Source organism: Melitaea cinxia, chromosome 12 (genome assembly GCF_905220565.1).
Source record: "Melitaea cinxia chromosome 12, ilMelCinx1.1, whole genome shotgun sequence".
NCBI classification, from domain to species: Eukaryota; Metazoa; Arthropoda; class Insecta; order Lepidoptera; family Nymphalidae; genus Melitaea; species Melitaea cinxia.
The window spans coordinates 2254637-2277496 of NC_059405.1; the positions used below are offsets into that span (position 1 = coordinate 2254637).

Sequence of the window (22860 nt, forward strand, 5' to 3'; positions counted from 1 at the left end):
AAAGCGAAATCTGCTGAGTAGTTGAGACATCGCTAATAATGTCTATTGTTACTACTTGTCGATGTTAATCGAAGTTTTTTTTTGTTTGAAAACAAACACAGTCATTAAATATGGCTTTAAAGTAACACATAGTGATGAAGATCATTATCATCATAGTGAAAAAGATCCTTAGCAAGATAACAATTTGAGTAATTTTTAATAGAAAAAAAAATTAGTATAATTTTTAATTATTTTGTGTTTAGTCACTTAATTATCTGTATTTACATTACATTATGTATTTTCCGATTATTATCTTTTAACGTGTGCTTGAATTATATTATACTTGTGACATTTTGTTTGAGTATCGTGTTGCATAAATATTTTGTTAATTTATACAGTTATCCCGAACTGATTTTCCGTACAAACTTTGACCTAATCAATACTATTAACACATCCCGATACACTGACTGACTGACGGATTCATCGTTGGCGAGCGTAAACTGTCGTAGTTGGATCCATATATTTGGGCTAGTAGTGTCATTTAACTGGACTAACCCCACCCCACTTATGAATAAGTTTTAAAAATTCTACTCCTACAGGGGTAAAGGCGTTTGAAAGTTATTACGAAAGTTCATTATATTTGAAGCTACAAACATGAAGATTTATTTTAGAGCTACATCTACTAAAAATACGAATCAATAAATACGTACTCCAACACTTCTGGAAATTTTACTGGAATAATTTAAGGAATGAATTAGCGGGTAACATTTTAAATAAAAATCATTATTTTTAATAATTATGCTTGAATGTAGCATAAAAAAGGGTCTTAAATTAACGTAATACTTCGAATTCTCTTAGAAGCTTTGTAAATATAATCAACTACAGGAGCAAAACCGCAGTGATCGTCTCGTCTTGATATTAGAGTGACACATACATTGTTAATATATAAATAGACGACATAATATAGAATAGACATGAAGTAATAACAGATGAAATAACTTTAAATATACCTACCTATAAATAATAAAGTAGTTGAACGCTCGGCGACGAAAAATATTTAATCAATAAAATCGACACACACACATCCTTGCTTTAAAATGAATGTTTTCGATTGTGTGTAAAACTATATATGAAGTCTAATTTTGTGTTAATATTATGTGATATGCTTTAAATATATATATATATCATCGTTCCATATATATATATATATATACTAGCTGACCTGGCGAACTTCGTATAGCCTTATTTTATTTCCTTAAATATAATAATTAAATATATCAAAATAAAATATATAATAATATATATATATTTGATCCAACTTGAAAGATAGACTACTATCTTTCAAGTTGGATCAAAATGCACACGGTGTGCAAATTTGATTAAAATCGGTTAAGCATTTTAGAAGTCCATTGAGGACAAACATTGTGACACGAGATTTATATATATTAAGATATAAGATAAGAAGTCACCCATTAATCACGTGTTGCTCGAAAAACGGGAAAGGGTGGGGGGTGGGTAGAGCATCACGAAATATCACCTAGGATGGAGGGGTTACATTGAGATATCGCGTGTATTTATTTATCATTGAACGTGCGATTTCTAAGCAAAAAAAAAACAACCAAAAACCTTGATACCTGTCTAGAAATTTGTATCAGAATACTTAACTTTTCACAATTTAATCAGATTATAAATGTATACAAGACAATATTCTGAGAATTACAATATACTTTACAGAAAATACTACACGTGATTGCTGGTTAGGGAGCGGGGGGGGGTAGTTTATAACATCGCTAAATGTCACCAAGTGGGGGTAGGGAGTCAGAAAGTTGTTAAAAAACATCACTTGATTAAGGGAAGACTCCTAAAGCTGTTTGTTCCATTCATCTAGTTGTGTCACGTTAACAATATTTTATCTATAAATAGGGGTTGTCTATAAGAGATCACTATTATTAGTCATAAAACCAACTTTGCACTTTTTATGTTAAAAAACTGTTATTTTCTAATTTAATTTTATAAGGCTATAGACTAAATCAAGTTACGACTAAAACGGAACATCAATGAAAAATGTTGCCAAAGCTTTGCCACCCTGTGTACAAACAATGTATTCCCTGGTTTCTTGCGGACGAAATTAGTTAATAAAAATTATTCTTTACACGATACTAATACCCAAAAAGCAAATTTAGACATTTTTGAATATCATATCAAAAATTGACCGTTTCAGCGGGGATCGAACCTGCGTCTCCGACTGACCGTGTCGGCGCTCTAGCCAATTAAGCTATGGAACGATGTAACCGCTAGATCAAAATTTTTGATATGATGATTTTATTTTCGGTTTAAGCAAACCGTGACAATAAATGGGGGCACCTAATTTGTGGGTAACAGAAAAATAAAATCATACAAATTTAGACACAATAATCTATTTAGACATAATATCTAGAGATTCGTTTCCTTTGGGTACATTCAAAACAACTTGACCGATTTAGCCCCAACTTTCACAAAGACATAGTTAAGAAACAATTTGATGTACTTTTAACATTTTGATGTAGTAAATAAAATCCAGTTTAAAAGGCTTAATAGGTACAGTTTTATTTAATTACTATATCAATGCAACTTAAAAATTTTGGTTTCATAGTTTCTTTATCGAATAATGTTATCAAGGACGTAATACTTCTTTCTACGAAACATCGGAGCGGTGAAGTAAGTCAGTTGAAGTTAATTATCAAACAATGGTAATTACTGATAAAACCATGAGGGTCGTTTTAAGTCGTAAAACTAAAATAACAATACTGTAAGTTTACTATAAGCTCAGGCTACAAACATTTTAATTATTAGTATATAAAGAACATCCATTTCTATTCTAAAATAAATAAAATTCCTAACCGCTTTTCTATGCGCTGTATGCGCTGTCCTATACCCAAAGGTTGTCTGGAAGAAATCGCTCTTTTAACGATAAGACCGCCTTTGTACATCTTCATCTGATTATACTACTTTTGTTTGTATCTTTTAATGGTGTGCAATAAAGAATGTTATTATTATTATGATTAAAATCTTTGACCAGAAATGGGAGATTTTCAGGTGACAATACAGAAGAGACAGAGTGATAACACAGAACTGTGTGTCAAACGTAGTACCAAGGAAGCGATGTGTTTATTACCTGTCATAATGCGAATATGACTTGACGTAAATAAATGCAACAATGTAAAACAAGTTTTGACAACAGATTAAAAAAGTTTTATTGACGCGTAGAGCGTAGCGGGGAATGTCCTGCTCAAAATTTAGATCAGCCCGACAGAGAAGTACTCCAACCTTACAGAAGATCACAGATAAATTATACTACTTTCAAGTATTTAAGTGTTCCTGTAGCGAGTATGGTAGTCAGAGCTCCGGGATAGGGTTGACAACGCGCTAGCCATGTTTCTGATGTTGCAGGAGTCTATAGGCTCTGATGTTGCAGGAGTCTATATCCTAGTCATTAAATTAAGTAGTTACATCAATTGGCTATTGCGGTAACGATATCCGATTTACTTCTATAACATATTTTCATCCCGTTATATTGACGGTCACACATATATCACACGTAAATTACAGGTAGTATTAAAACCATTTCTTACCGGTGACGTTACCAGCTGTCATGCCAATACAATTTGGCGCGAATTCAAGATGTCATTAACAGTGATCAAAGACCTAATATACACGTCCGTTTAATATTCTTTATTTGGTATAAATCCAGTTGAAGAAAATGTACTTTGAAATGGCTTTTTATATAATAAAATGATTCATAAAATTTATGAAAAAAGAAAAAGTTTTATAAAAAAAGTTTGTTTTAAAATTAATGAGTTTTGAAATCTTTGTATTTTTTTCTTTCGTTTCAATTTGAAAACGTGAATTAAAATTTGTGTTATCTCGCAACTTATTCAATTTCTAAATTCCTTGTGAAATACTTAAGAAGCTTTAGAAACGACAACGAGTCATGAATTTAATGTTAAGGAAAAGGATTTCATAAAAAAATTAAAAAAAAAAACAATTCATACATTATTATTAAACACCAGTGTTTAATCATCATAAAGTCGATATTAATTCTCGTTGTGAAAGTATTAAAAAAAAATCGAGCTTAACATATTTTTATAGCAACGTAAATTTAGAACTTTATATTTTTAAAGTGTCAAACTTCATTGAATACAAGCGTGTAGTTGAGTGACCTGCGACATTGTTTTAACGTTGTTCGCTAGTAAAACTTTTGTAATTATTTTCAGGTTCACCTTTCGCTTATATACACTACACTTTGGACTTTTGTTCTATTTTGTGGATAGATCTAACACATAAAATATCTAAACATATAACATTATTATAATATGAGGAACTCTTTAAAAAGGAAGTTTTTCAATAGTTATATCATAAATAGAAATCGATTTTTTACCAAATAATCGGTTGTTAATTTTTTTTTTAATTTCATTAAAAATTTAATATAGAATAAAAAAAATAGTTTTACATTTTTACCGTTACTGTAACTTGGTTAAAAATCAAAATTAAGAAAATAACCTCGTTTTTAAGGTTCTTATGAACCGATATTGCTCATAGTTTTTTTTTTTTTTTTCTTAGAAGCTACCATCGTGCCCCAAAATATATTCGGTAATTAGATCAATCGATTCACAATGTACTGAGAATCAGTAAAAACGAGGTCAATTTTTACCGATTTTTAGTATTTTGGATTTATTCGGAAACGATAATAGATAAAAACCTGAAACTTGGAGCATCGAAATATCTTATGAGTACTAAAATTTCTTGAAATTATGAGTCCGATACCATTCTTGTTGCGACTTATTTCAGTTCAGCGAATGAACTACTACTAGTTTCACGAGTTGCGAAAATAAATATTTGTATATTTTTTTCATATTCAAGGTAAAAAAATATATCGTAACTTTTCATCCGTTGGATACCGCTACATGTTAGATAGCTTTATCAGCGACTTGTGAAATAGGCTTTAAAATTAACAGATGCTACAGTTGTTTGTCAAAACAAGTCTAATCGCACAAAGAGTTTACATTCTTTTAGTCCTGGTTACACATTTGAAGTTGTACGTATAGCTTTGAATTTTTGATTTTGAAAATTAATATTGGTTTGAGTTACTATTTTTTTGGAACTACTCCAGTAGTAGTAGTGGTACAGCATTATTAATTTTGATTAATTTTATGTTTGTGACGCCGCGTTGACAAACGGTTACAGCCATGGATTGTATCTGTTGCGCTTGCGGGTTCGATCCCCGCACATGACAAACATTTGTATTGGCCATACAGGTGTTTGCCGTGGTCTGGGTGTTTGTGCAGTCCTTGTGGGTCTCCCTACAGTGCCTCGGAGAGCACGTTAAGTCGTCGGTCCCGGTTGTTATCATGTACACCTGATAGCGATCGTTACTCATAGTAGGGAATATATCCACCAACCCGCATTGGAGCAGCGTGGTGGATTAAGCTCTGATCCTTCTCCCACATGGGGAAAGTGGCCTATGCCCAGAAGTGGGATATTACATGCTGAAGCGAGAATTTTATGTACCTACCATATACCCTATGCATATTATATTAGGAATAGTTAATCGCTTAGCAATAAACGCGTTATAATATATATAGATATATATAAATATTTCTCGTACTTACCATAGATATTTGATTTGTCCACTCGCTGTAATACTTCCAAGAGCCGGTAACGTTGTCCCACACATGCAGTCTGGAGGGGAAGCCCACTATCCTGTCGGGGAACTCCCGCCACACGTCGAACCTACCAATCCCAATCATATTTATAATATATTTAACACATAAATACACGGTCGTCTGTAGAATTCTAAGATCTCGAATATTTTTTTAATCTTATAGAATTACCCACACGGTCACCTGTTCCTATGGCATGACAGCATAATACTTGTGTTTTAGATAACAGCTAGATACAAATACTTTTTTTAAGTTAATGTTTATATAGATAAATATATATTACAGCCAGACTCGGGGCGATGATCGAACCCACAGTGTAAAAAACATTATTCAGAAGTAACATTGGTTGTAATACAATATAGATACACTTGAGCAATCTATATTTTGTATCTACAATTTTATTTCATACGTATTCCTAAAGAAGCCTTATATAATCAAACTTTTTTATTTCATTTCAAAAAACAGGAAACATAAATACATAGTAAACGCCACAGATTGCATTGACTGTCACGCCAGGATTCTGTGTTGTAGAAATAACTTCCTTCCTAATTCAAACTCTGAAAATAGTTTTTTACAAAGTACTTATTAGACTATACATATAACATTATATTTGTTAGCAAATATACTCAAATACTAAAATTGCTGTACCAACAACATTTAAAGAAATTATGTATACATACAAAAAAAAGTTCGTCAACACAATTAGTATTAGTAGAGCCATTCAAGAAAATACCAAACGTACTCTAAGCACGACAATACAAAACAATAAAAACACAATATTAAACTTTAATCCATACGAAATAAGACACATTTTAATATAAATATATTTACAATCTCATTATGTCAGTACAAGTGACAGGCGACGCTGATGTCGTGACTTAGCGTAGTTCTAAATGATCGCTTCTTTTTATTTAATAAATTTCATTTAATCTTCTACTTAGTAACTCTTTATTTAACCGACTTTAAAGAAGAAAGGTTAAGCGTTCTAGATTAGGTAATATCTTTTTATATTATATACTAGCTCCACGCGATTTCTCCTGCGTAATTTACGATCTCGTGGGAATGTTCGGAATAAAAAGTAGCCTATGTGTTATTCTGTATCTCCAGCTATCTACTTACAAAGTTTCATTAAAATCGGTCAAGTAGTAGGGTAGGTGATTTAAAATATCGAAGCCCACCTTATTCACTGCCGCCATAGCAATACGACTCTTTTGAACGGGAGCGTTATCATGCAACATGACGCCTTTTGTCAATTTTCCCCATCTTCTTTCTTTTGTGGCTTCTTTTAACTGTCTATAAATTGAAGCATAGTATTCCCCGTTACAGAAACACCTTTATATTCTTAATCTATCAGTAAAATTCCTTCTGAGTCCCAAAAGACTGTCGTCGTGAGTTTCCCGGCCGATTGTGATTAGCTAGCGTAAGCATTCGCGGCACCCATCTTGCACTAACCTTAATCATGCCAAGATGACTGTGTAGAATTCAGAAAATTGTTGTGTCCAATACTTTAACCATTTCTGCAAATTGTTTTTTTTTTTTGTCGAGTATCTTCAAATACTAATTGTTCTACTCTTGCAATAAGTTTTGGCGTGGTCACATCATCGCGGCGATCCGCTTTGGATCGTCTACAAAGTGACTGGTTAAATGTAAAGTGAGTTTTTAAGCAGGACAGGACCCTGCTAAAACAAATTATGCCACTCGTAAGCCATTGTTTATCCTGAACAAGAGTTTGAACAGACTTTCTTTACTCGGTAAGTAATTTTATTACCGCACGATATTCGATTTTCTCCATAATTTGCACTTTGTTTCCGATTCGGTCAACGATAATTCAAGCACTAGAGATCCGATTACAACAAAACATGACATATATAATACTTATGACATTTGACGTGTTAAAGTTATAACGAGTTCGCCTAGCGTCTTCTAATATTATCATTCCGCGAAGTTAAAAACGCACCCTCGTAAAAGAGACCAATTTGCTTGGAAACTATATCAAAGATAATGTTACGTTGTTTGTGTTTGCGCTGTCATAAAACGATGATTTATTATGAAGATTTAATATTATGAAACGTATTATAACTATAAAGTTTTCATCATAACATCATAATAATTTAATATTATGAAACGTATATAACTAAAAAAATTTCATCATAACATCATACCATCATAATAGCTCCTTTTAGTATCGCTCGAAACATGACATAAAAATCTTAAGAAATATAACGATATGATGTCTATATCGATAGACTTATGATTATTATTATTTTTATTTAATTAGGCTGATAAACAAGCGTACGGCACCTCTGATGGTAAGCGTTTACCGTAGCCTATAGACGCCTGCAACACCAGAAGCATCGCAAGCGCGTTGTCAACCCTACCCTCGTCTCTATTCCGGAGCTCTGACTACCATACTCGCCACAGGAACACAACAAACAATACTTGAAAGCAGTATTATTTAGCTGTGATCTTCTGTAAGGTCGAGGTACTTTCCTCTAGATTTTGAGCAGAATATTTTCTGCTGTGCCTATCTCAGTAAATTACCCAACCTTGATACACACTACTTAACTAAATTCACTACAGTTTTACTTGCATTTATGTGTATAACCACGATGTATGTACAATAAAAAAAAATCGCTGAAATGTATGTATGTGCATAAATTTCGAACGGGTAAATTGGATTGTTTTTTCCGCTCGGTATTGTGGGCAGTGTGCACGTAAGAAAGTTAAAATCTGAAGGAGTAAACACCAGTCGTGCGTCGGAGCTGACACACACACTTTTTTTTCGAATTTCAAAGATGTACAAAATAAGATTGATAAATAACAGGAATATTTCTTGCCCAGATCGTTAGCGCTGTTTGTAGTGACGCAGTTGTATCGAGAAAAAAAAATGTATCTATATCAGTCAGCAACACCTATAACAGAAGCATTAAGTTGCTTACCTTAGGAACAGACGACCGTGTGTGTATATTATAGATAACAAATAAATACTACTCAAATAGATAACCAACTCACCCGAATTCTAACTCATCAGGCGTCAACATGACGATGTCGTCGTCAATCGTCAGCTGACACTCTGTTTCAATCTCGTCGTATGGGAAAAATCTATTCGACAGTTTGTTCTCTTTGGTCTGTATCACTTTTAATGGTTTGTTCACTACTGGCCACTCGGACGCTGTAATAAAAAAAAAATTTAAAACAATAATTTTGATCAATACTAGCCATTCAGACGATGTAATAAAAAATAAATGAATATTAAAGCGAAAATTTCAATTTAGAACGATGATAGATTGACGATAGTTAGTAAAGTCCCTCTGTTTTATTTGTTGAACCGTCTCTATTGTTTTACGTCAATTTGATTTTATAGATAGTCTATTATTGACTATTTATTATTTGGCCATAATTAATCTTCTGTAATAGTATGTTGTTTGACTTTTAATAAAAGAAGAGTCCGCTGGCTAGCTATCTTCCAATCATCTCATTCTGATTAGTATAATTATATATGTATATGAACAAGATTATATGGACGCCGCGTTGGCGCAACGGTCACAGCCACGGATTGTGCCTGCTGCGCTGGCGGTTGCGGGATCGAACCCCGCACATGACAAACATTTGTATTGGCCATACAGGTGTTTGTCGTGGTCTGGGTGTTTGTGCAGTCCTTCTCCTAGATGGGGAAAGAGGCCTATGCCCAGTAGTGAGATATTACAGGCTGAAGCGTATGAACAAGATTTGTCTTTTGTGCTAAAAAATATAATTAATGATACTTGTCTTATAACGAAATTACAATTAAAAGATATCGACAACGGAATATCAACGACGGAATTCATTTCATTGTAATAAAAAAAAGTATAAATTTTTTTAATAGCTTTTTTTCTTCTACACCAATAGGAACGCGAATAAAAATATAAAAAAGCAGATTACAACGTGCAAAAAACAAAAAATAAATAAACATTATGAATAAATACTTTCAACAATTCGTTTACGACTGGCCACTCGCAATGAAAGCGAATTACGAAAAAAAAAATTATTTAAATATATATATAAATCCACAAAAGCGATGAATTCAGTGCGTATTAAAAATCTTATTTAAAATTATTATGCATATACTCGCATATACATTACAAATTAAACCTTATTAGCATATGATAGAGTCGAATGTTCTAGAAAAGGTGTAATTTTCACTCTCGACACAATGGACATTAACAGTCGCATGAATGGATAAATTGCGTTTACTCATTGACTGTTTTTACATTGACGCTTAACATTTCAATCTGTTATCATAATATGTTTTGTATTTCAGTTACAAACTAATTTTATACCTGTAATCTTATCTTACATATGAAATTTTCGTATCACAATATTAGCTACAATACTCCTCCGAAACCGCTGGATCGATTTTTATGAAATTTTGTGTGCATATCAGGTAGGTCTGAGAATCGGTCAACATTTATTATACAAACTTTAAGTTATAAGGGGAGGGGGACTAAGGAAGTTAATAACTTATATGGCAATACAACGTTTGCGGGGTCAGCTAGTCTTATATATAAAATTCTCGTGTCACAGTGTTAGTTACCATACTCCTCTGAAACGGCTAGACCAATTTTTATGAAATTTTGTGTGCATATCGGGCAGGTCTGAGAATCGGCCAACATCTATTTTTCATACCCGTAACTTATAAGGAGGGGGATTAAGGGGGTTAATAACATATATGGCAAAACAACGTTTGCGGGGTCAGCTAGTAATATTATAAATCTAAAGAGTTCAAGTAGAGTAAAAATTGAGTTTCAATTCGGACCAGTAAAAAACAACTGGTTCGGATTGAAGATTTCTTTTTGGGTTGGATAGTCCATTTACTGAGGAAGGCTAGACTATTAAAAAAAGGCTATAAATAATATCTTAGTAAGTTTTTTCCTTAAATTAACGCGAATTAAACTGCGGGCACAGCGCAACCGCAACTATTTTTGTGATTCTGTGTAATATCAGAACAAACATACAGACCAAACCCTACCTATGTATGTTTGTTTGTTTATATGTGTATTCTGAGTATGAAAAACTGTGGATTCCTACAAAGATTCAGCCTGTAATCTCACTGCTGGACATTGACCTCTTTCTCCGTCTAAGAGATGGATTGGGGCTTAATTACCACACTGCTTCTCTGCGGGTTGGGGAATATGTTCCCTATTTTGAGTAACGATTGTCATCAGGTATTTATGATAACAACACACAGGCAAGTACACGCACCACTACATCATAGCGGTTTTTGTAGTTGTTATAATTTCCTATATAGCCTAAGAAATAAAAATTAATAAATAAAAATTCTAATAACAATTTTCTGACTTTTATTCGTCATAAAGATCCATTTTAATTCGTTTTTCTTATCTTTCATTATATATTTTTTCGTATATTTCATGATATATATTAAAAATCTTGAAAATACTTTTTAGTACAAAACTTGCTTCTAAGTGTCGTATTTTTTTGTAAACACTTTCATATATTTCTTGGAAATACATATCCAAAGGGAGATGTTTTTTAATCTTCCAGCTGACCCTGGCCTTTGAGCATTGCGAGTAATGTGACAATAGTTTGCACGACTAATTACTGACATTTTTAAACACAAAACAACTCAAAACAACAAAAGTATTTTATTGTATTCTTCATAACAACCATTCATACTTTACCGTAATGTATTAAAATGGAACAAACTGAGCAAATACTGCTGAAAAATTATTTGTTCAAATTCTACACAATTTTCTTATTGACTTTATTTATTTATTTATTTATTTATTTATTTACTTATGACTTTGCTGTGAAATGCGCAGTAAGACATAAGAAATTAATTATTTTATCAATAACACACAATTGGCGAATCAATCTCTGAATTATATTAGTCTACATTAACATAATAAAGAGGAAGTATATGTTTTTTCTATTTGTTTAAAGCGAATAAATGCTAAACCTACGTAATTACTGAGTGACATACTCGTAGGCTGCATTTTATCAGTAGACAACGGAAAAGTCAAAATCGTGTAATTAATGCGAGGAAAGTCGCACGCAGAAAGCTAGTTTAGGATGTAATATCATTTATGTACATATATATTTATAATACTATATTTCTTTTACCAAAATTATTTCTATTATCAGCTACGAAATAAGACGCTGAATGATGGAGAAAAAATGTCATTTTCATAATGAAAGATATATTTCAGTCGAAAATTGTAAAACGAGGCCAAGTGAACATATAATTACTTAAAACAAACGTAAAAGTATCGTATTTGTAAATTACATGAAACCGAGACGCGGGGCTTGGTTATAATAACGTTGAGCGAAATTTCTGTAAAGTTCTGGTTTTATAGATTCTTACAATGTACAATTAAATACCCTAAGATTTTAATATTATGTGAATGTAGGACTAGGACTATAACGATTGACGTATAATAATTGTTTACTCATCATTACATCATTACAGCCTATACAGTCCACTGCTGGACATAGGCCTCCACAAGTTTACGCCAAAAATAACGTGAACTCATGTGTTTTGCCCATAGTCACCACGCTGGGCAGGCGGCTTGGTGACCGCAGTACTGGCTTTGTCGCACCGAAGACGCTGCTGCCGGCCTGTATTATCCCGCCACCGGTCGGCTTTTTAAGTTCCAAGGTGGTAGCGGAACTGTGTTATCCCTTAGTCGCCTCTTACGACACCCACGGGAAGATAGGGGGTGGCTATACTCTTTAGTACCGTAGCCACACAATACTAATAAGTAATTGTTTACACGTAATCGAAAAAAAAAAATACATCGACAAGTAATGCAACGTAAGTAGACGAAAATATAGTCAAGTAAATACGCGCTATAGAGATAACTCAAAAAGTACTCGACACATCTCGTTTAAATGAGACCACCTGAGAAGCACCACATCTCGATTAAAAGAAAAAAAATCATCGAAACGACCATCCAGTAAAAATTTATGAGGTAACACAAAAAAAAGTCGAATTGAAAACATACTCCTTTTTTGAAGTTGGTTAAACAGCCCCATACATATATTCAAACATCATTGGCCTTAGTTCCGTAATTGCAAACGATATAGACAGTGTCAGACAGACACTGTGTCGCCTAGGACACTCTTCAGGAAAACGCAGAGTTGCCTAAGCTCTGCGCCACCCTCTCGACCTCACTGGCTAGGCCCACAGGAACAACGAGTTGATACGTGTAGAACCAGTTCGGCTGCAGGAGTCTATCGCATTTTAGAGCTATGTCACGAATGCTTGACGGAGACCCCATTCCGGGTTTCAAATGAAGTTTTCTTTCTCAGGATCCTGATGACTTTGAGCCAGGTATAACCTTGGTCGCCTTTTACGACAACCACGGGAAGAAAGGGGGTGGTGCTATTCTACTCGGCCGACACCACACGACAAATTATATATTCAAACATGCACATATACATATCAATACATTAATATATTTTCGTAATAGATTATAAATTTAAAATTTAAAAAAAAATCAAAAAATTATAGATTCGTAGTTAAAAAAAATCAGCAAAATATATTTGTTAGTATAAAAAAATGTAATCAACATATACCAACGTAAGATTTTATTGTATAGATAGTAACTACTGATTTTGACAAATCACGAAAAAACAGTCATTACACGTAATCTTTTAATATGGACTGATATCAATAGATTAATTACTCACTTCTAACAAATACCTATATTTTTATAATTTGATATAATAATAATTATCACGAAATTTCGCGATACCCACAGATCAGACTTCAAATAAAAAATAATTAAAATTGTCAATCAGCTGTTTGAACTGAAGTAGGGCACAGCAGCGCGACTGGGGAAGTACCTCGACCTCACAGAAGATCAAATCTAAATAATACTGCTCTCAAGAAGTATTGTGTTCCTGGTGGTGAGTAAGGCGACCAGACCTCCTGGGGAAGGATTGATAATAGGGTCAGCAAAACGCTTGCGAAACTTCTGGTTTTTCAGGCATCTATAAGCTACGGTAATCGCTTACCATCATGTGAGCCGTACGCTTGTTTGCCGACCTACTTGTATAAAAAAACATAATGTAACATATATCATATATGTAGCATATACCTATATACTTACTATTTTGATAACATATCATAAACATTATATATTATCATAAAATCTCGAGGTCTCACTTCAATTAAAACAAACAAAAAAACAATAATTAAAAAACTTAATGCCATCACGTCTAAAGCAAACTAATGTAACTTTTCGATTTTCTTTTAATGACATGCATAAACAAGGTATCATTTTACTTTTTTTTAATTTGATGGGGAACAAGTTTGCGTGTTCCTAACCAACCATTAATTTACTCCATCCATCAATTAACCCCTGAAAAACATTTCCAAACTAACAAAAAAATGTATCACAGTTATTCCATATGTATGGACGTAAACGATTTAGCGTGCAGCGTATGTACACATATAATAAAATTGTAACCAATTTATGTCTGTCCATGACATATATATACAAATATCGTCAAAATGAATTATATGGATTTTTATTGAAGCAATCAAAGCCAAAATAATTTTATTATATTATCAGATTTTTCGTCCTTTAAAACACAATAGTATTGTGTTTGTGTGTGTGTGTGTGTGTGTGTGTTTGTTTGTGTGTGTGTGTGTGTGTGTGTGTGTGTGTGTTTGTGTGTGTGTGTGTGTGTCTGTGTGCGTCTGTGCACGAGTATGCGTGTGTCTATCATTCAAAACCTGTTACATAAAATTGATTTCCGTTACCACAGCACAGTTGTGATCAATTTAATATCTTATGTAGGTTGGACCTTCACCGTCTAGGAATGAAGTTATTAATTACTTCATAAATAATAAAAAGTGAAATCGTAATTAACAAGGGAAGAGAGCGACGACGATGGCCAACCATTACGGAGAAAAATGCCTTCAAAATTTCTATACATACTCATAATGGAAAATTTCGACATTCTTGCAAGCAGCGAAATAGTTTAATTGGCAACACGCGGGCTTAGCACGTTTTCGTCTCGGCTTTCAATGTCGGCCCAGTATTCCATATCAAACATAAAATTTCAATGAATCTATGTACAAATGTATGTAATGTGTATCGACAAAAAAAAAATGTAGACGAAGTTAGGGTGTCAGGATTAAGTGTCAAAAGATTAATCTATACTAATATTATAAAGCTGAAGAGTTTATTTATTTGTTTGAACGCGCCAATCTCAGGAACTACTGGTCCGATTTGAAAAATTCTTTCAATGTTAGATAGCCCATTTATCGAGAAAGGCTATATATCATCACGATAAGAGAATATTTCAAAATTGGGAGTTTTTCAAAAATTATCTATGACAGAATTGTTCCCCTTTAAAAGTTCCACGCGGACGAAGTCACTGGCAGAAGCTATAATATACTATTACATTAAATAGCGGTAACAAAAATAAAACACTATCTATACATAAAATTAACTATAAATATTAATTATAAAGTAAAATCGCTTGAAGTAACAGTAAAAGCTAGTATGGCAATATATCTGTTTCGAGATGCGTCATATATCGTGTAGCGAAGCACGCAAGTATTTATAAGATAACAAATTCATAACACAGACACAATTACACTTTCTCTTAATGGCGTTATTATAAATGAGCATCTCTTTGGCACAGTTAAAGCCTTTTAAATCGTTACGTAAGCAAGTTGGCATTGGATGCTCGCTGAAGACTCAGAACGGAACATAATTACCGATTTCGTTATTAATGGGGATCGATAGGCCGTCGAATTGAAACTGTGGGGGTGTATAATGAGGGCAAATGTTCCCCCCCTCTTTTAACTATTTATGCATTCTATATTTTTATGTAGGAAGATGTGTTTAATGATATGATACTATACACAAATATAGCTGAAATCAAGTTTGGTAAGCAATTTTGTCAAATAATATATCTTGAGTGTATAGAAAAACCATGTTGCCAACATAGAAGATAAGATAATACATTTACAGCGTGTTGAAAAAAGTAAAATTAAATGACAGAACTGGTTATTTTGACCCAAAAAACTGTAGTACCACAAGTACAGACAAAAATTCGATCACTGGAAAGTCAGCTATTTTACGTGCAGTAATCATCGTGTCAACCGATTCCTATCAATATTTAATGAAAAAAAAAATAATTATCATGACATAATAATCATTACCCTATATTTTTATCAGGCGATACCATTTTTTAGGATTGATAAATGTAGATTCTGAAAGTGACAAATTCGATCATATGCTTGTTGATGATAAATATTGAAATTTAGTCCAAAAAATATCAAGATTACTTAAACTATAAACTTTCTTGAAACAAACTATATTTGAAAATTTTTAAATGAGCAATCAAGAAAAATCGAATGTCGAATTTTTTGGTAATCTTGGAAATATTTACAATTGTGTTGTTTTGGCGTTGGGATTGTAGACAACGAAAATTTATTTGAGTACTATTTTTTATAAACTCTTAGTTAATAAGTGATATTTATTAAATCTAAGGCACAACTCTTACTTATACGATAACTATTAGGAGTCAAGACGAGTTAGCCTGAACTAACGTACGCAAAAAGCCTCATGATAATTTGATGACACATTTAAATATATTTTGTCACATCCTCAAACGAATCTATAACTATATTTTTTTTCTATTCTAATTTTTTTTTATTCGCTTCAGCTACAGTACCCGACCCTGAACCTATTTCATTAAATGAAGAAAGTTCTTACTATACTGACTGGATTTCATTTTAGATGAATCTAAATTAGCGCTTAAAATTCATTGCATGTTTACAAAATTAATGAAATTAAGAAAATAGTGATTTTGTTATGTAGGACAATGAGACTGACAATCTCTAAGCGACCTATTTTCATTACACGGTTTATTCACTTACATGGTGGCGGCTGTTTCTTCTGATTGTTCCACACGACGAGTATCTTGGCAAGGCTGGGTGTCCTGACGAGTTTTCTCACGAGTGTGAACAGACTTTCGACCCTGTCATACGTGAGTATGACAGCCGTGAATCCGGGAGACTTCGGCGCGGTCACCGGCAGGAACAACGGGTTGACTGGGCCGTACTGTTAGGAGAAATAATTATGTTATTTTCAATACAACTTATATAGGGCAATTTATATAGGGCATAGCAAGGAAATATCCGCCTCAAAATCCAGAGCTGCCCGACTGGGGAAGTACCCCAACCTTTCAGGAGATCACAGCTAAATAAGACTCATATCAAGCATTGTCGTGTTGCCCAAATGTAGCCAATGCTCATGGAGAGGGTCGGGGGATCAGTAACGCGCTTGCGATGCTTCTGGTATTGCAGGCGTCGTTTTCATAGGTTACGCTAACCGCATACCATTAGGCGAGACGTGCAATTATATACCAACCTAGTAATGTAAAACTATTTCCATTTAACACTTGTAAGCAACAGTTTAAAATTGCAGTTCATATTAAAATAAACGTAAAGATAAGACAACTGGCGGTCTTATCGCTTTTCTAGCGACCTTTTCTAGATAAAATGTGATAGAAAATTTTCTAGTGGATAGATGGTAGGTAGGTGGTGGAAATAAATACATACATTCTGTTCAATCTTGAATGATTGATTGAACGATAGATTTTATAGGTTTCAGTTGTAGCAGTTAAGCACGTTTATTGGTACAATGTTGCCATTGGAAAATATGATTTTGACGTAAATGTGTTTTATTGTTTTCCAATGTAAACCTACCCTACACCTGTAATCTACAACCTATATAAAATTACATAGTATCTGTTTTTATTCATTAAAATCATGTCAACGTTTGCTGATAAAATTATTATCTATCGTATAACAATATGTATATGTAAAAGTTTATTATATATTTTTTTCATTCACTATAAACACTACTGTACCTGTTCGACTTTCTTCAATTACTATTTGAGATAATTCTATAGGCCCAATTTAGTTCTAACTGATAAATTATATCAGCAACTTACGAGCGAGACAATTATCGATTTTATCAGTAAGAGGCGAAACGGGTCCAAACATTTATTTTAAACTATTAGCCTATCATTCGGGTTATTCTAATTTACACAGAGCAAACAGACTTGTACGAACTTTTCACTTATTATAGCTATTTTTACGAACTATGGTAATGCAGCTACCGTTTATTTTACTTTTCAGCAAATTGTAAAAAATTACGCCGCTTTGCTAATTAGTACAGACGATGTAAGGTCATTATTTATTTGGCCGAGTTCTACACGGTATTCTTATAAATAGAACAAATGACAACTTAAATTGTTTCGTTCAGTGTTTTTACTACATGTTTACATGTTTACTACATGTTTTTAGTACATGCTATATAAGCTAGCTTCACACTATAATAATCACGCAATATAAGTAACTAAGCCGATAAACATAATTAAATCAATATAAGTAGACAAAACAATTTTAAAGCAGCGCCATCTATGAGATTTTGCTGTATATATGAAAAGTAAAGAAGAAACGGGCATATGACTGTTATTTTAAAAGGTATAATCGTAGGTATTTTTGGTGCTGTATAGCGTTCACGCAGACGACGTCGCGGGCAGCAGCTAGTATATATATAAAAGCGAAAGGTCACTCACTCATCACGAAATCTCCGAAACTATAATACCTACAAACTTGAAATTTGGCAGGTAAGCTTTATAAGACGTAGACTTCCGCTAAGAACGGATTTTATGAAACTCGACCCCTAAGGGGGCAAAACGGGGGTTGGAAGTTTGTATGCAAGTCCTATATTTTTTTTAATGTATACTCTATAGATGGTGAGAAGGTGTCCAAATAATGTATCTTTAGAAATCAACTTCCTTTTGGGGTTATAACGGGGGATGGTAGGTTGACTCACTCATCAGGAAATCTCCAAAACTATAACAGCTACAAACTTGAAATTTGGCAGATAGGTTCCTTATAGGGCGTTGACGTCCATTAAGAACGAATTTTACAGAACTCGACCTCTAAAGGGGTAAAAAGGGGGTTGGAAGTATGTATGCAAGTCCTACGTTTTTGAAGTAAAAGACTTGAAATTTAAAATGTATGCTCTATAGATGGTGAGGAGGTGTCCAAATAATGAATCGTAATCTATAATATAAAAGAGAAAGGTCACTCATCACGAGAACTCAAAAACCGCTGGATGGTCCATCCATCCAGGACGGACAAAGATGAAATTTGGCCGGGAGATAGATTATAGTTAGTAGACGTCCGCTAAGAACGGATTTTGCGATATTCCACTGCTAAGGGAGTGTAATTGGAGTTGATAGTTTGTATGAAACATATACAGCAGGGTCAGTTTAAAGGAAAATAAGGGCGTTTGCCACCCTATGTGTTCAAGAAACATTTATATTGATCACTTATAAGTAGTACAAAAAAAAATATTTTTACTACTTATATCTAACCTTTACGTTACTAGAATACTTTTTTATTTACCCCTGTCGTCACGGAGTCACCGAAGAGCGTGTGTTACTCTATTCCGTGGCATATATTTACATAGAACCATATTAAAAACTAAATTGCATGCGGTATATTTACACTAAAATACTATATTATTACTACATTATTTCACCACAATTTTGAGGAATTCAACGAACCATTTTGTTCGACGCGACGCGCGTTTTACGCGGACTTAGTCGCGGGCAATAGTTAGTATAAAACAAAGTCCCCAAAAGTGTATGTGATCGATTGCTTAAAAATCCACTAAACGGATCTTCATGTGGTTTCACCAATGGAGAGAGGGCTTCAAGAGGGAGGTTTACGGAACGACTAAGCCGATTTTGATGAGAGTTTCACTGGAAGTTTGCCGGGAAATCTTTGTGACACACTGATTTCAACGCAGGCGAAGCCGCGGACACAGCTAGTATAATTATAAATACATAAAAGCATAATTATATACATAGGCATATATATACCTATCATTGTTAAGTATCTAAATTTTTTAGTATCATAGTTGCGATTTTTTGAAAGTAAATACATATCACCTTCAAGATAAAGACACTAACTAGATTAAGCAAAATCAACCAGCAAAATTACTTTCTTGCAAAAATCACTAATTTCATACTTGATAAGATCGTTAAATAATCAACAAAGACTTTCGTGTTTACGTCTAGTACCTAATAATGTTAAAATAACCCATATTTTCTGAATAGCAGTTGCCAGTAACGTTTATTCTCGTATTTACGAGTTTGATATGAGAAAATCAACATTTACATTTCAATGAAAAAAAAAAAACGTTAGAACATTAAAAACGAGTCATAATAATTTATACAAATTTTTATTATTTCGTACTGAAGCTGATGTTCTGATGCGTGTATTCTGTTCAAACAACTTTTACGAGTTTGATTCTCGATTGAAACATATATCTATCATCATCATCATCATAATCAGTTCAGCATAATACAGTCCACTTCTGGACATACGCCTCCACAAGTTCGCACAAAAATGGAGTGGACTCATGTGTTTTGCCCATAGTCACCACGCTGGGCAGGCGGATTGGTGACCGCAGGGATAGCTTTGTCGCACCGAAGACGCTGCTGCTCGTCTTCGGCCTGTGTATCCCGGCATCAGTCAGTCTTTGTTAGTGTCATATTCTCTTCATTCAGTTAGTGTTAGAATCATATTCTCATATGTTCACCACGGCCACGGCTTCAGTTTAGAACTTTCATTTACTCTTATACCAATTCACAGATGTAAATCCACAGGCAAAGACGGGTACGTTATATAACGTAATATTAAATTTTATGAAGGTTTCAACTGAACAAATGCTAACAATAACAATATGAATATATTATAAGTTTACAAACGAAAAATGATGTCTGAATATTTGTTTGTTTTGTATAAATTTATCTTTACGTTAACAGATAGTAAATTAGTTCGGGCTGTGATCGTCTTGTTTTTAAATTATTAATGACTAGAAATACCCGTGCGAATAATTCGCACTGAATAAGTATAATAATTATCACTTTACAAAATTACAAAAAAGTATTTATACGTGAGTTGATTTGAAATTGAACAAAAAAATTACCGACCGTCCATCATGTTGACGTTGTTTCAAAATTTTAATAATTAATTAATTTACAAAAACAAAGGCAATAGTAAATTTTTTAGTTGAAGGGCAAGCAATTATCTATAAAATGATATATGTAATTTATGTGGAGTAATTGTGAGATTATTTCTAAAAAGGGAGGCAAACATCTTAACCTTAGCGTATTAACATATGGTAAAACCGGGAGAGATGCCGCAGTGGGATAGATGCCTCATGTTCTAAAAACCTCCCCCGAACTCACAAATAAAAATTAATCGCATAAGTAGGAGTCGAAGTCACCCCGTACCTCAGATATCCACAGTTATTCTTGTGGCAAGGACGCGTTTCGATCGTGTGTGTAATTTTCTCCGTGGCGAAATTTACAAACACGTCAAAGTTTTAAAGGTTAGTATTTAAGGTTGTATAATTTTATAAATGGTAATAAATTCCGTTATATTTTTTATCACGTCTATATACTGGGTCATTGAGTCTGCATATAGTTGTAAATAGATGCTATTTAGTTTATAATTTATTTAAAAAATACGTGGGCATCTATCCCAATCACAAAGGATAGTTGCCCTGATTTTTTGAGGTATAGGTGCCCTTAGCCTCCATCTATCCCTTCATTCACCATATACAGAGTAAGTTTATATGTATAATTTTTTTTGTGTCTGTTATATTTTTTATGTATTTACGTATATTTATGTTTGGATGTTTTACTGATTCTAGCAGAACTATGCCACGAAAATATAAAAGAAAGGAAGAAATGCGAGCTCAAGTATGTTCTTGGACTTTAGAAAACCTACAGTCAGCTTTCAATGAGAAAGTATGATTGTGCAATGTGCATGTTGACACTTGATATGAATATTTTAGACCAACAATTAAGAATTTATACTTTTGTTGAATAAATGCTTGTAAAATTTAATTAACATGTTGAAACTTAAGAATTTATATTTTAGTTAAATAAAAGCTCTAAAAATTTAATTAGGTATAGTAATCTGTGTGATATAAAAATTATATTCTAATTATAACAATTAAAAGATATAAAAAAACACAAACATTTTTTCATTGCTATGGCCCATGTTTCTTGGAGACAATCGATGTTTTAGGAGTAGAACTAACCTAACCTAACCTAACATTTGGTTTGGGTTTTTCGTTTACACGGTTTAAAGAGCATCTATCCTACTCACTATTTTCATGGTGGGGCAACTATCCATATAGGTAGGCATCTATCCTCAAAAACAAGGGTTCACGAAAAGCTAATTTCTGCTTAATCTGCATTGGCTAGGTTGAAAAAAAATAGTCATAATTCAACATAAAGGATTGAGCTAGCTACATTAATAAAAATATTCGTATAAAAATCATTTTTTTAAAATTAGGTGGCTATTTCAAAAAGTGAGGCATCTATCCCGGTTTTACCCTATATGATAATTTTTCTCTATTTGAAAGAATTACTCGACATATTGTGTTTTTGGAGAGACATCTCTACTAATAAAATCTTTTGCGAAAAAATATTATTCTGTCCTTAAAAATACATACCTAAAGACAAACGACAAGTTTTGGCAATTTGAGAATGTAACGATTACAAACCGTTGTGAAGCATGTAGGTACTTACTGGATAATCTCCTTTCCAACAAAAAAAGAATTATCGAAATCGGTTCATAAACGACGAAGTTATCCCCGAACATATCACATTTTTTGAAATCTATTAAAAAATAATAGTTGCCTTATTGGATGTGAAGTGATTTTTTTTTAATTGTTTGTATTAACTATACATGAAAATTTTATGTCAAAATTACACGGTTAACGACAATACCATCGATAGAATAGCCATGCATCAATAGCCAGTCAATTTAGTAAGAGGGCGTCACTCGATACTAAGCACATACCTCTAACTCTAATAGAAATAATGTACATTATAAGTCAAAAATAGAATAGAAAAATATGATTTACCATTACCATATTATTAACACTAAATTATTTTCGATAATTACGACGATATTAGCATAAAGCAATTTCTGTTAATTAATTTAAAATATTTTACATAGAATATAGGATAATGCTGGCTGTGGAATAATGAATTGATCTGGAAGTCTTAATGAAGCCATCCATGTTCCAAGACTTGTACAGAGGAATAGTTTTTT

General features: G+C 33.1%; 1 protein-coding gene across 1 annotated transcript in view; it reads right to left on the minus strand.

Moving 5' to 3' along the window:
• LOC123658419 (exostosin-2) overlaps positions 1–22860 on the minus strand; it is a 41861-nt gene that overhangs the window by 9080 nt on the left and 9921 nt on the right. The window contains exons 3-5 of the mRNA XM_045593844.1: positions 16579–16762; positions 8691–8850; positions 5628–5748 (exon numbers count right to left, since the gene is read on the minus strand). Of these exons, the coding sequence (XP_045449800.1) occupies positions 5628–5748; positions 8691–8850; positions 16579–16762 (465 nt within the window). The remainder of the gene's footprint in view (positions 1–5627; positions 5749–8690; positions 8851–16578; positions 16763–22860) is intronic.